The sequence below is a fragment of the Uloborus diversus genome, chromosome 3 (assembly GCF_026930045.1).
Source record: "Uloborus diversus isolate 005 chromosome 3, Udiv.v.3.1, whole genome shotgun sequence".
In the NCBI taxonomy this organism is placed as follows: domain Eukaryota; kingdom Metazoa; phylum Arthropoda; class Arachnida; order Araneae; family Uloboridae; genus Uloborus; species Uloborus diversus.
Genome location: NC_072733.1, coordinates 99,460,718 through 99,476,781, shown reverse-complemented (window position 1 = coordinate 99,476,781; position 16,064 = coordinate 99,460,718). Strand labels below are relative to the sequence as shown.

General features: G+C 32.7%; 1 protein-coding gene across 2 annotated transcripts in view; it reads right to left on the bottom strand.

Moving 5' to 3' along the window:
• LOC129218272 (inactive selenide, water dikinase-like protein) overlaps positions 1 to 15,590 on the bottom strand; it is a 257,798-nt gene extending 242,208 nt beyond the window's left edge. For both annotated transcript variants that reach the window (XM_054852500.1, XM_054852501.1), the window contains exon 1: positions 15,262 to 15,590. In XM_054852500.1, coding sequence (XP_054708475.1) covers positions 15,262 to 15,523 — 262 coding nt within the window. In that variant the 5' untranslated portion in view covers positions 15,524 to 15,590. The remainder of the gene's footprint in view (positions 1 to 15,261) is intronic.
• Between the last annotated feature and the right edge of the window lie 474 nt (positions 15,591 to 16,064).

The window sequence follows — 16,064 nt, the reverse complement described above, 5'->3', positions numbered from 1 at the left end:
TCTGCCCTTATAGTACAGTAAAAATAGGGGTCGGACCCAAACATCCAAAAAAAAAAAGCTAAACCTGGTGCAAATTGTTTATTACCCTCCCAATAAGAACAGCGTAAAAAGTCCCACCCCATTGTGCGTCGGGTTTTGGAATGGGGGGCATCTAAAAATTGCTATTTTGAGTATTTTTCCAGAATTTTTTTAGTAAATTTAAAGTGAGAATATTATGTTTTGCTAAATTTAAAAGTATAAAATTAGAGGTGTTTGACCCCCAAGAGGGATGACATAACCCACTAATGCTACAGAGCCCCCCTCTATCTCCGTAAAACGAAGCAGTAACCCAAACCCCACTCCATACATTTCATATGGAAACATTATTTTCTGCTAAGTTAAAGTTAGAAATCGAGTGTGTCCATCTTCCAAGATCGATGGTGCACCTCCTCTCAAAACTACAGCACCCCTCCCCCCTCCGCCAAATAAAATAAATCCTCACCCCCCCTCCCTTTATTTCAAGTAGAAGTATTATTTCATGCAAATCAAAAATGCATTAAATCAGGCCTGTCCACCCCATAAGAACAGTAGCTCACCTCCCCAAAACAAAATTATATACTAAAATATTATCCTTCCCCCTCACCCCTCTAATGGTGCACATTTGATTAAATGGCCAGAAAAATTATGCTGAACTGTTTTTTTTTTTTTTTTCCAAATGATTTCTCCTAAGCTTGTAACAAAAAGTCTTCGTTATCAAGATGTTTTTTGGAATCTAGATCCTCAGCAAAATAGTTATTGTTGCAACTATGTCTAACACAGTTTGTGCGTATAATTGAGCACTTCAGTCCACTTTCAGACTTTTCAAACATTCACTAATATCCAATGAACTCCTCAGAGCAAGCACAAGATTTGAGACGCAGAAAGTCTTCTTGAGCAGAAGGCTTGGCTGTTGTAATAGGACGCAGATTACATTTTTGTGGGTGCTATCTTTGCACCCATCAAAAATGACACTAGCTTTCCCATACTTACATATTACCTATACATTGCATTGCTGGCATATTTCCTTGAAGCTTACAGATCATTACCAAAAATATGATCAAGCAGGTATCTTCCATCTATTACATATGAGGCAGTGAGAAGCAAAGGGATGCAAGTGGCAAAATTAAAAATTTGGAGATAACCAGTACAAATGGTTGGTGAACCTCTCCCCTATCTTGAGGCAAGAGATGGGTACTAGTAGACCTGGTAGTTGCTTCTATACTGCATGATTTAGAAAAGAAAATCAATGAAAGGTCTACCTAGGATCTTATCTTTAAACGCGTTTTATTCAAAGCTGGAAAATGTCCACTTACATTACTTTGCTTCTCACTGCCTCATATATGACACCAGCTGTTCGATCTGTGATGATGGATGAACCTTTTGCTTCAGATAATAGCACTTTAACGATACAGGATTTCTTTCCTTCTGAAACCAGATTCATCGAATACTGAAGGAGGATGAGCGCATAACTCGTACTAGAAGTTTTTTTAACCAATTTGTTATTCCATCTTTACTGTTCATACCATTCGGTGTAAAAGATGGTTTGGGGCTTACACATCTTTACCGATAGTAACTACTCTCGTAACAGAAGCTAAAGACATAATTGTTTACCTCCTTTACAAAAAAAATGCCACAAAATTGTTTGCTTTCAATATCCTTTGATGTTATACCCCGAACGTTAAAGGTCTCATCGCAACTCACCTTATCATCAGCGAGCAATACCACTACCAACTTAAGAGGGAAGAAACTTCTGGAGTCTTTAGAAACGGATTGTGATTTCCAAACTGAGACACAAAAAGGTGTACTAAATATTTAGCATTCTATTGTTGTATTGCTCATTGCTCTCATCAAGACTTGTTCTACTCGTTGAATCACTACAGGTTCTAGAGACCACCTGAATTTGTCACTGCGTTAGATCGTTGGATAGCTGATGTTTGATGTGATCAATTTTTTTTAATCGCATAATGTACTCAAAAATTTTGAGATAGTATTGAAAAGTATATGTCGCGCATATTTAGCATAATTCACATAACCAGCTGCGTAAAAGAGAAGGTAGCTCGGTGTTTGCGAATGAGAACCCCCACTGACTTAGAGGGTGCAGAATTGCAGCATTGCCCGTTTCACTATTGGCAATTTCGGTTCGTCCCCCCTTACGGTGATGGCAAAACATTGTAGAATAGTTGAAGTTTGTTAATCAAGAAGAAGTAGGGAAACTTTGGTCAATTTGGACTTTTTTTAAGCTGCACAGGAATTTTGTTTTCCAGCGCTCTAAACAGTTTAATAACTCCAGTCACAAATAATTTGGTGACTGAGCTCGCTTAGATCTTTTAGAATTATCATTCTGACATTACCATATCATTGTGTGGGCATTTTGTACTTCTAAAAAATTTGAATCGGGGAAATTTTTCCCTGAACTTCACTGCAATTGTTGATTTTAGAATGTAAATTCAGGGTCCCCCCCCCCCCCCAAAAAAAATGATGGCGCACCCCTTAAGTGTGACAGAGAATCCCATCCAGAATAAAAGCCCTCAAAAAACAAAGAAATTACCCCTTGAAAAAACTGCCTTAAAAATTCCAATGACGCAAAGCTGCTCCATGACCCCCCCCCTCATCCCCCCCCACCTGTGCCACCCCTGTTAATTAGAATTTTTTTTTCTGTGAGAGTTTATTATTTTACTATTATAGAGTGGTTTCTGCGAGGTTTGAGAATTTTTTTTTAAGTAAGAGAAATTTTTTCATTTAAATAGAGGATTATTTCGTCCCCCCCCTTCCCCCCAAAACCTGACTCGCAAAGTGCTGGGACTTTTTACCCCTTCTTGCTGGAAGGGTAAGAAGTAATTTTTGGATGTTTGGTTTTGGCCATTTTTTGGCCTAATTTTACTGTACTATTAATTTAGTTCAAAAAGGAAACTTATCTATTGCAGATGCTTGTAATATTTGGATTTAAATCTAAGAGGGATGAAAAATCATACGGCTGCTCAGGAAAGAGGAGTGACATTCAGAATTAAACAGGCATTACTGATTGTAATTTGCTCACTTATATGCTTCATCTAAATTGCTTGTGATTAAAAATTATCATGTGCTTCAAGAAGAAAGTGCCAGAATTTTACTTGCCAATATTAACCTAGATTTTGTACCTAATGTCATAGCTTTGCAAAACAAATTGCACCCATTTCTTGAAATTTATTTTTCCAGTCAAATATTTACCACTACACCCACTTACTACATGGTGGACCAATTTAAAAAAATATGTATGTATACAATAGACAAAAGTGTCACGAACATTGCTTGTTCCTTGATGCATTTCCTGCTAGCTCTTCCGTTGCAAGAATATTCTAAAGTTCCTCATTTGTGCATATTAAATCGAGAAACTATTTAGATTTTTGAAATCACCTTTTCAAAGAGGCAACAGCGGGGTCCAAAAAACTCAACATTTGATTTTTAATTGTTATAATATTGTAATTAAATTGTACTTTGGTTAACAACTAATTATTTTTTCATGCATTTTCTATTGTATGTCAATAATTAATTTTTTGTCATTTTACGAGTTTTAGCCAGCTTCTGCCACAAATGTGGCAGAAAGTGGTTTTTGCCATGCCGGTTTTAACCGATTTCTACCAGTGGTTTTAACCGCCTCGGCAGAAACTTGCCAACCCTGCAGTACGATTCAGAAATATAAAATATGCATCAGTCGGTGCCAGGGTTTGTTGATTTAAATTAGAGACGTACTGCATACTCGGTAACTACTTGGCCAACTCGGCTAATTTGCCGAGTACTCGGTACTCGGCCAAATTCTGATCAGATACTTGGCCAATACCGAGTAGTTGCAAAAAAATTGAATATTGTTCAAGACAGATACTAAAATTTATAAAAAAAAGAGCAAGCATTATATTCTGCAATCATTTACAATTAAAATTTATAAGTCAAATTTAAATTTTGAGAATAATGAAGTTTGTAATGCTTCAATGGAATAAATCTTTATTTTAATGTCCCCAAAGTTAATAAAACTTTTTTATTAAAAATTATGCAAAAAAGGTAAGTATAGAAAATATGGAATTTTTATATTAAAAATGGATTTTTGCTACAAACAAAAATTAGTTATAAAAAATGTAAAAATACCTTTGCTTAAAAAATAAAAGGAAATGAAACAACCTTAAAAGCACAGTGCAGGAACTCTGCAGACACGTGTTTTGGCATTACAAGGAATTCCTTTTTCAATGCACAAAATGGGGGCTTGTAGATTTAAAGGCATCCGACAAAAGTTGGATTTTTTTGTTGAATGTCTTTACATTCTTTAGCTCACATGTTATGCACTGAAAAAGATGCATGTTATACATTCCTTGTAATGGGGGGGGGGGGCAGAAACTCCTGTCTGGAGTGTTCCTGCACATTTGTTTTATCTGCTTTTAAAAATTATTTATGTTTGGCGGACTAGAACTATAATTGATTGGTATACAGTGAAACCCCTCCTAACGCACACCCCTCAAAGGTGGACACCCCTCTTACGCGGACAATATGCAAATAACATTATTAAACCCCTGTCCTGCGGACACCTCTATATTGCAGACAAAAAAATTTGTCCTGTTAGTGTCCGCATTAGAGGGATTTTACTGTAATTTGTTCATACCTTTTATTTATTTATTTTTAATTTTAAAATTTTTTTTTTGTAAAATGTTTGACACAAACAAAATTGTATATATAATGCGTAGTTAAATTTCAGCAGGAATTTAGTTTTAAAAACTATTATATGGAGAAGGAGGTCTATACTACTATTCCAATAAGTTCAAAATTCATCACATGTGTGTCGGTGGTTCTTCTTAAAACATAATTGCAGGGATAGAAGTGACATTTGCCAACAAAAATATAGGAAAATATAGGAATTTTCTGAAAAAAATATAGGAATTCGATGAAAAATATAGGAATTTTCTGCAAACAATATAGGAATTTTTCGAAATAATATAGGAATATTTTGAAAAAAAAAAGGATATACAGGAGTTTTGATAACAAAGCTCGCCAGTATGACATTTTTTTTCAAAATGCAATACTACTATTCGATTAAAAAACATGTAATTACACTACCTGACATAAGTGCAATACATACGCATAAATAAGTCTAAAAATACACACAAAATCAATTTTACAAACAGTAAAAGAGCGTAAAACTGTAATTTGTACTAAACATATTAAGGCATACTTCTTTAAAAATAAAAAAAAATAGACGAAACTTTTTGTAGATGAACACAAATCTTTCTTAAAATAGTTGTGTCACTAATCTAATTTTTAATGAAAGATTTTGCATGATCCGATACTGCGATGGGCAAGCTGTGCAGTAGAATGAAATTCGTGAAGTTCTGTTCTAATTTATGTTTTCACTTGACAATGCAGTAAAAGCCAAACTTAAAGTTTTATAAGTTGTTGAAACATGTGCTATGCTGAAATCAAAGTCACATGTCACAGTAATATCAGGGGTCAATCCAGGTTTCATTTTTAAGTCCCCGTTATGCGAAAAAGCAAAATATTTTTTGTGAATTTTCTTTATTTTTGTGAAAAAGAAATTATTGTGAATTTCCTTTTCTTTTCTAGAAAAAAGTGTTCAGGTAAAAATTTAAATGTATGCAAATTAAAAATTTAAATGTATATTGTTTTTTTTTCAGAAAAATCTCTGATATGATACTTTTTGACCATTTTTTCCCCCTGAAAATCCTGACTTTTCAGTACCAAATTCGATCATAGTTGAAATCCACGATTTCCCATGACTTTGAAGGACACCCAGTAAAATATATATTTGATTTAGAAATATTTGGTCATTAAAGCAAAATAATCCAGACCTAAAAAACTTGGTGGCCACCACTGTCCCAAAGTTTTAAAGTACAAAAAGAGAGGGGGGGGGGTTAGTTTTTACTACTTTCATAAAAAAAATTAATAAATAGAACCTTGCACTTGTTTACAAAAACATGCATTTTGGAAAATTTAAGTTAAAATAAGTTTTTAAATTACTTCAAAATAAATAAATGAGAAGTCGTTAGGAAACTGCATTTTAGTAATCAAAACCGTTTCTTTAAGTTCATACAAAAGCCTCCAAATCAATGAGGATCGAATGCAATTGTGCAGATAAAATTTCACTTTTCTAGAAACTAATGCAGGGCTCCCAACACATTTTAGTTTTAGAAAAGGGTAAAAGAGGACCAATTTCAATCAAAAAGAGGACTAAAGAGGACCAGTTAGGATTAAAAAGAGGATCTTGGGAGGACCATTCATTTAAACACAAGGAAGCATCAAAAGGCAAATTAGCTGCCTGCTGCTAAATTTCTGAAAATAATTTGTTAATTAACCATAATACTGATTTTTAATGATACAATTCCTTTATCACCTTCTGCACAACTGATCTTTTTATCCATTGAATAATATTATTTACACAAACATTTGGATGGGAGGGGGGGGGGAGAAACTTAGCGCAGCACTTAAGGCAGCCTCCATAGAACTAAATGGGCGTAATGATACATTTTGAATTGAACCAGGGATGCTGGTAGTCTCACTGAAGGATAGATGAAGCTGTGCTTCATCTTTCTATAGTTTAAAATTATTTTTGTGTTTTTCTGTATTGTAATGCTTCTTTAATAGCATTTATATCCCTTCTCCACCGATATGAATCCATCACACACCAAACAGATCTACTGTATTGAAAGTTTCCCTAAAAATGTCTGAAATTCTCAATCACGAAGAGAAGCAGATCACATGAGGCAGTTTTGCAATTTTCATATTCAAAGTATATTTTCAAGAATCATAAAGCTTACATTAAAAAAAATAATCCATGATTGCAGGGCCATGAGTGCTTTGAACTTTTATGGGGGGGGGGGGACAAATTCCCCCCTTTAGCAGGCATCATGCCGCCTGCCTTGTCTAGTGGTCAGAGAAGTCTGACTGCGATAGGAAGGTCCGGGTTCGAATCCCGGCTCGGGCATGGACGTACTTTCTCTCTCCTGTCCTTGTCCCCTATAAACGGGTCCTTATGGCATGTGTGTACTGTAGAAGTCGGACTTCACACCAAATTACTCTACAGTTGGAAAAGTGAAGCAGTGCACCTCAAATTGCCAGCCTACTTGGCACACGACAACAACAGCAGCAGGCATCATGACAATGAAATGATGTACAAATTCAACTTCATATAATTACCTAATTCAACTTTGTTTCATATACAGACGCTACTTTAAAATGTTATGTGCTCAATTGTTTAAATTTAATACCCCTCCCCCTCCCACACAAAAAAACAGTAATAACCGAAAATAAGCTAATGATAATCAAAATTATGTTTGGAAAACTAAATAAGCTTGAATTAAACAACACAAAAAATATTAATTTTTTAGTTATTTAAGTAAAAATTTAATCGAGTTAATCTGACGTAGCATGTCAAAATAACTTCTAATTGCCATAAATATAAAAATATTTATAAGATGCAAAACGATTGAAAGCTCAGAGAAGCAAATTTTCACGAACCAAGTTCAATGTTGGCATGCTTCCCATAAAATAAATTTATTTATTTTCTACTAAATTAAACCTAAAACATGCTAATCTAAGTTGGAATATGGGAAAATAACATTCGATTGGGCAAAATATTTTAATATTTACATGATTCAAAAAGATTGAAATTTCAAACATTAAAAGCAATTTTCCGCGAAGTCCGAGTAAGTTCAATGTTACCATGGTTTCCAAAATAATTCCTACGTTAATTATTGAAATTAAATGAAAAATAAGCTAATCTAAAGTAGTATATGTCAAAATAACTTCCAATTGTCAAAAACATCTAAATGTTTACAAGATGCAAAAGGATTGAAATTATTTTCCGCGAAGTCCGAATAAGCTCAATGTTGCTATTGTTTTCAAAATATTTCCCTCGTTAATTATTGAAATTAAACGAAAAATAAGCTAAACTAAGGTAGCATATGTCAAAATAACTTCCAATTGTGGAAAACATCAAAATATTTACAAGATGCAAAAGGATTGAAATTTCCAACGCGAGAAGCATTTTTCCGCGAAATCCGATTAAGTTCAATGTTGCCATGGCTTCCAAAATAATTCCTTCGTTAATTATTGAAATTAAACGAAAAATAAGCTAATCTATAGTAGCATATGTCAAAATAACTTCCAATTGTCAAAAACATCAAAATGTTTACAAGGTGCAAAAGGATTGAAACTATTTTCCGCGAATTCCGAATAAGCTCAATGTTGTTATGGTTTTCAAAATATTTCCTTCGTTAATTATTGAAATTAAACGAAAAATAAGCTAAACTAAGGTAGCATATGTCAAAATAACTTCCAATTGTGGAAAACATCAAAATATTTACAAGATGCAAAAGGATTGAAATTTCCAACGCGAGAAGCATTTTTCCGCGAAATCCGAGTAAGTTCAATGTTGCCATGGCTTCCAAAATAATTCCTTCATTAATTATTGAAATTAAACGAAAAATAAGCTAATCTATAAAAACATATGTCAAAATAACTTCCAATTGTCAAAACATCAAAATGTTCACAAGATGCAAAAGGATTGAAATTTCAAACGCGAGATGCAATTTTCTGCGAAGTCCGAATAAGCTCAATGTTATTGTTATGGTTTCCAAAATATTTCCTTCGTTAATTATTAAAATCAAACGAAAAATAAGCTAAACTAAAGTAGCATATACTAAAATAACTTCTAATTGTGGAAAACATCAACATATTTACAAGATGCAAAAGGATTGAAATTTTAAAAGCGAGAAGCATTTTTCCGCGTCCGAGCCGAGTAAGTTCAATGTTGCCATGGTTTCCAAAATAATTCCTTCATTAATTATTGAAATTAAACGAAAAATAAGCTAAGCTAAGGTAAGCACATGTCAAAATCACTTTCGATTGTAAAAAGAATCAAAATATTAACAAGATGCAAAAGGATTGAAACCTCAAACACGAAAGCAATTTTTCGCGATAAATCATATTGAAATATATATGTTCAGAAAATTGCACTAATGAAATATTTTTAAAAGAATTACAAGCACAATCCAAACAATAAATAAATTCAAGCAATAAAGAAACTTTTTATACTTTTTCAAGGTTTTCAAACACTAGAAAATGTGTGTGTGTGACCTCCCCCCCCTAAGAACTTTTCAAGGTTTTTCATGGGCGTACGAACTTTGTTTAACACGCGCTGCGGCGGCGTGCTTGGGAGAACAGTAACTTTTAACGAAATGAAAAACTTTTAAAATCTGATATTTAAGTAAAAACAATATAAAAGCGAACTAATCAGACCATAATGTTAAAAGTCTAAAGCGGACTTTACCATAAAACACGGACTTTGGCGGGAAAAGCGAACCATTTGGGAGCCCTGCACAGTAGGAAAGATAAAATGGCGGCTGCACGTGGATCGCGGAAAAGGCGGTAGCCAAAAGTCGAGGGGAAAAGTAAAAAAAAAAAAAAAAGGAATCGGAAACTGAAAATATAGGAATTATAGGAACTTTTTCAGAAATATAGGAAAATATAGGAATATAGGAACGCTGCGATGCCTGTAATTGGTACTTGGGAACTCGACCGAGTAGTGAAAGGCCGAGTACTCAGTACTCGGCCAAAGTGCTACTCGGTACGTCTGTAATTTAAATCAATTGATTTTTTTAAAGAAATCATTGATTTAAATCAAGTGATTTTTTTTAATCAAAATCCTCAATTAAAATCAGTTCATTTTATTTTTATAAATTAATTTTACATTTTTAGAATTTGCAATATTGCTTTTACTCCAAAATTACAGTTCAATGCAGTATAGAACCAGATAAAAATTTTCAGTTTTTCTCATATACCATCACTGATATAATTAAAAAAAGTACTAGCTTAACATATTCCTTTACACTCAAACGTTCATGATGATGGAAACCATATTTTTAAACAAAGCATAAAACAAAAAAACTTCTTACCAAAGTATTATAACGTACGTATTTATAAATCTTAAAAATGTATTGAATAGTTGAAGAACTTATCATAGTTTTAAAAGTAAGCTGAATGGATTCATCTAATATATGAAATATATTATGTTTATAAATGTAAAGTAATAAACAATTATAATTTTAATAAAAAATCAAAAATATCTGATTTAAATAAAAAAAATCTGATTTAAATAAAAATAACTCCCACTGTTTTATTTATTTATTTTTTTTTAATATGAAAAAATCATGAATCCTGGTCCCTGCACAGTCAAAAGACATTTTCTTTTTTCTGACCAATGTTTAATATTTAATTAAGCACTTTAAATATGAATTAAAATAGTTACATTACTAATAATTTTATGAATATAAAATAAAAAAAGGAATATTATTTTAATTTGTTATATTAATGATCATAAAAATATAGTACATTAACTTTTGGTTATTTTTAAAAAAGGATAATAATTATAATTAATATAATTTTTATATTGAAAATACTGTAGTTGAAAAAATAAATATCAAAAATATCACGATATTTTCAAAATAAATATCGGATATATATCGTGCAGGGTTTCCGCTACGGTCGCATTTTTCGCAAAATGCGAAAAATCTATTTAAATTACGAAAATAAAACAAGGCGTTTTCGCTTTTTTGCTCAAATAAAAGAATACAGACATAAAAAATTAAAAAAAAAAAAACGATGCATGAAGTATGATCCAAGATATTATTAAACAAGAACAGCTATACTCAACTTAATCATATTACAATTCTTAGCTCAGAAAATGTTTCAATTACTATTAAGTTCAACAGTCAGTACTGAGTCTTAATTTGCAATCTGACCTCCTAATAAATGAATTTTTGGGCTTCATTAAATGCCGATATTTTAGCATTTTGCTAAACTTTTTTTTCTAACTTTCGCTTTTTTGCTAAAGAAGTTTTAAACTCAGCTTAACCCTGATATCGTGATATATACGGGGAACCCGGATAACCATTCTGTATTTTCCACTCTAAATGTGAAAGTTAATTTAACATAGTTATTTAAATGTGCTGTTTCAGGTTAAGCGAGGAAAGAGAAAGTTTCTTAAAATTAAAGAAAAAGTGAAAATCCTCGACATGCAGAACACTGACATTGATCAGATGAACCTCACAGCACCAACCATCATCATCTTCAGTTTTTTAGTTATAGCCATTATTATAACTACTGTAGAGTAGTGTAATAGAGTTGCATTTCGGTATTATTGCCTACTGTCAGGCTTGGAGTCCATTACGATTATAATCCTCTGGCAAAACGTAATTACGATTAAAGCAACTATCCGATTATGTAGAAAATGCAATTGATTACGATTATAATATGCCGATTATGATTTTGATTACGATTACAGACTTATATTATAATGTATATATCACTCATTTGTATGAACAACGTGATAGTTGAAAATTACGATTTTGGATTTAATATTAAAGAGATAATTGCAACTACCATGTAGTATTAACTTAAAGATTATTTATTTTGTATTATTGCGCTGTTGCAGGGAAAGAGCAATATATGAAAGACAAAAAAAAATCTAGGAAATTCAAATTACGTACATTACACACTGCTATGATGACTGTACAGGCATAGACACATTCTTATGCAAATGGATACACAGTGCATATTGTTTTTGACAGGGTTGGGTTTTTTGCCGGAAAAAAGGTATTTTTGCCGGGACAGTGGAAAAAACCATGGCAAAAATGGAAAAAAACCGGCAAAAATGGAAAAAAACGGCAAAAACCTAATTGCAAATAAGTAGCATTATAGTGTTAATCAAGAAATAGTATCAATATAATATAAGTAATGCACTTAAATATTTTAGTTATGTCTCTCCATGTTACTTATAATTTATAAGGTGAAAAATAAATAAAAAACAAATGTTGGGATTGCAAAACTTAAGATTTTAAATGTTTGCTAAAACAATTTTTTCCGAATGAGCCAATTCCTTCAATGCTAAAACAAAGAATGTTTACTTAAGCTTAGTAAATTAATAAAAAGATTGAATTCTAATTTTATATTATATATATATTTAATTAATCACTTTTTTTTGATCCCGCTAAGATTTTTAAGCTATTTAATTAATAACAGAATATTTACTTTAATATAGAAAAATATTAACTTTTCCTCACTAAAGAAATAATGCATTTTTTCTCACTTACTGGGAAAATGGATAGCCAAGAGAAGAATTTAAAAAGAAGAAAGAAAAGCTGATCAATATGTGCATTCTATATTCACTCTACTTTTCAGTAATACTAGCTCACTCTACAGAAAATGGCAAAGCCTTTTATCAAAATCTTTTCATGCTTTTACTTTTATATAAAAGGAAAAAAACTGTCCGTAAGTTGTTAACACAAAATCTATTTTTGCCACTTTGGCAAAAACTGGCAAAAACCTATTTTTGCCAGGCGGTAAAAACCGTGGTTTTTTCCGGCCCGGCAAAAACTTGCCAACACTGGTTTTTGACTCGGCTGTTCATTATTATTTGCCATTGCAGTAGTTCTGCCTTAGCCCTGACTTAAGGGCAATGACTTACTGCTAAACTGCTCAACACTTTAGAGTTTATTATTTCTGAAAATTGTGTGGCATTTCAGCATTGTATTCTCAATTATTTAGTATATTATCAGTTAATTTAATAAGCAGCTATTAAAAAAAAGAACCTCATATGGGTCTTCATGCAGAAAAACTGCAATGTAAGAAAATACTCAGAAAGTGTAACTAAAAAATACGGAACTAAACAATTGAAAATTTAAAAATAAAAAAAAGAAATTAAATGCATTTAAGTGTAATTAATACTTTAAAGATGTCTTTTTTTTCTCTCTCTCTCATCCTTTGAGAAGTGAAAAAATTTCCAGCAGTGCTAAACAATTATTGAACTGGAGCAGATGACGCAGAGGTGAAAAAATAATTGGATAGTATTATTTTTAGCAAAAGGATACTTATGAGTGACCCCTACAACTGTACAGGATCAATTTTATGATCATTTGATAAGCTATTTGCATATGCTTTGATTTCATTTTTGAATCACTCACGTACTATATCAATTGCACTTTTACAAGTGCTAAAAGGTTTCAATTTAACACTCATAAAGCTTAAGATTGGACATAACATGTTTTCCACTTTTTTGTCATACAGCTTTTTTTTTTTGCATAAATGAGTATTTTATAATAATATTTATACATCACAGTTTTAATGCAACAGTGACGTGCAATTTTTCTCAATTTATAAATGTAGCTTAAAAGATAATTAAAGTGCAAAATTTGTGTTAATTCCTTGACACAATAAAACGAAAACAAATTTTATAAAATCTGTCCATGCAAACTTTTTACTTTCATACATACTCATTAATTACAGATAATATCAGTTGTAAACATATAAACATACATTTAAGATGAGACTATGGGAGAATCTTATTCACCAGGGTATAGATTAGATGTCATATAGCAAAAAATAAATGCAATACGTGTAAAGGCGAGAATACTTAAAGAATCACTGAAACACAAATGCAAATTCGGTTTTCTTTTGACAAAATCTTTTTTCAGTCATTCACTACTTTCTCATAAAAGTATAAAAAACCAAAACCTTTTTGTTGTGCAAAATTTAGTTGTACTTTTGATATCATTGTACTTTTCTGCTAAAATACGATCTTGAGGCGGCGATGAGTTTTGCTTGATTGCCTAACATTGACAGATGAAAGGGAAACTGATGAATGACCAATTGTAAGGATTTGGGAAGACGTTCCCAAGAAGCCCTGAAATGCAAAAGCGCCCACAGGCTACCAGTTGTACTAAACACTTAAGATGGGGCTCGATTTATGACTCTCGTTTGCAAACAGGGACGAGTGGGGACGAGCACTGAATAGTTAAAGAAAGAAGTTGTTTTCAATGTTACTATTGAACTATGTTATCTTTCCATACATTAATAAAAGGGAGGCTTAAACGTTTTCGCTTTTAGAAAGTCAAGATTACACGATTACAAGGGGAAATTACAGATTATTTTACTTAGATTACAATTAGGATTACGCATGAAAATCCTGATTATGATTTCGATTACGGCAGTATATCATCGACAGATTACGATTTTGACTACATGAAAACGTAATCGATTATTCAGATTATGATCACGTAATCGGCGATTACTCCAAGCCTGCCTACTGTACTATACGGTATTGCACTTCGTCTTACTCTCCGATTGATCATTGATTTTGTGTATCATAACAGTATTTTATAACATAGTTGAATAACTTAGTTTTTAATAATTTATTTTAAATTCAGTTCTTTATGTGGAAAACCGTGACATATACTTAAGGAATGCTTTAAAGCAGTCTGAATAGTGTTTACAAGTGTCTAAAATAATTGTTTACATTTATCAAAATGTCGTATACATACCCTTTTCAACAATGCAAAATTTCGACTTACACGAGGGGTCTTGGAACGCATCCCTCGCGGAAGTCGGGATTCGACTGTACCTATTAATTGAGTCAAGGTACATAAGCTACTGCACATGATAAAATTGTATTTTCAATTAAAGGGAATCAAATATGAAATTGCATAAGAAAATATTACAAATTATATGTCCCACAAAAATACATTATTGTGCTAACTTGTCTTTTAATTGTACACTTGATCATCCAAATGGATGCCAGATTAAGGAAAGTCAGATTTAAAAGGATCTATCAGGTATAGTTATTTTCAGGTAATTAATCATCAGGTAGTCTAGGTAGTTACTTTTCTGAAAGTATCACTACTCAGGTGATACGTTTGGAAAAATGTCACAACTCATTTGCTGAAGCAGTACTGCTAGCTGTGTTTCAATCACAATAATCTTCAATGGAAGAATCGCTGACATTCATTAAGACATTCAGTAAACATACAATATTTTTGCTTAAACCACATTTGTGGTCTTTTTTAAATGTGAAAACTACGCCTCTTCCTTACTATAAAAAGCTACCTTAACTTGATCACATTAAAAACTAGAACATCACCATTAAACTTCACAAACTTGATTCTTTTTAAATATAAGATGGATAATGTAGATCTGCATATTTCAGAACATATTGAGGATATAACAACATAACTCTAGCTTCCACTGTTTTGGAAAATAAATAAATAATAAGTTGATAATTTAAATCTTGTGTTTTGCAAGTACTCATAAACTAATTATTCATTCCATTCCAAACGCTGGGTTTTTACCGTGCGTACATATAAATGATTTTGGTACAACAGACTGCAAAATACACGTAAAACATAAGAAATTTTCATGAAGAAATAAACTTACCCATTCTTGCAACCGTCATGTGCATGAATTGGGCATGATCAGGATCGTGCATATTTCCATCTTGTTCTAGTCCCTCCAAGAGTTTCAGTAAAGTCTCTTGGGGGACTTTACACCCTCATCCGCGCATTTCCGCAAACTTTGTAAGTTTAAAATTAGCTTCTAAGCCATGAGCAACTGGATCGAATTGACGTCGAATACTCAGAGGAGTATTGCTAACTTCCAACTCCACAGATGCAATACAAACTTGAGGAGAAGCCTCCATTTCTGCCAGACTGAGTTTAAACTTCTTAGATCACCCTTCGACCTCTCTTTTCGAGCAAAATGGCACCGGGGATTGGTAACAAATTTTGAATTCTTCAGAAGCTATCTAGCAGGAGATTGGTTTCGAGGGCTCACGTGATAGGTATTGCCATATTATCATTTACTAGCGGCACCTGCACGGCCTTGCCCGTGGTAGAATATTAAAAAGTTCGCTTATATTTATTTACATGTAACTTCTGTTATGCGAACTGTTATATTGTTTTTCCACATCTTTTAATATTTTTGGCAGATTTAAAAATTTGTCACCTACGACCAGGGCGCCCTGAACTCGTTTTCGGTAAGGCGGAAATTCTCAATTTACCGAATGGAACTATCCAAATTTTGCCGACAGGAACTCCCAAGTTTTTCGATTTAATTGAATAGTCAGACAAAATTTGCCGATAAAGAAACTTTTTGGGAGGTAACGGCAGTGGCGTGTAGCGTGGGGGGGGGGGGGGGGGAGGCAAAGGGGGCTCTTGCCACGGGCGGCACTTTGCTAGGGG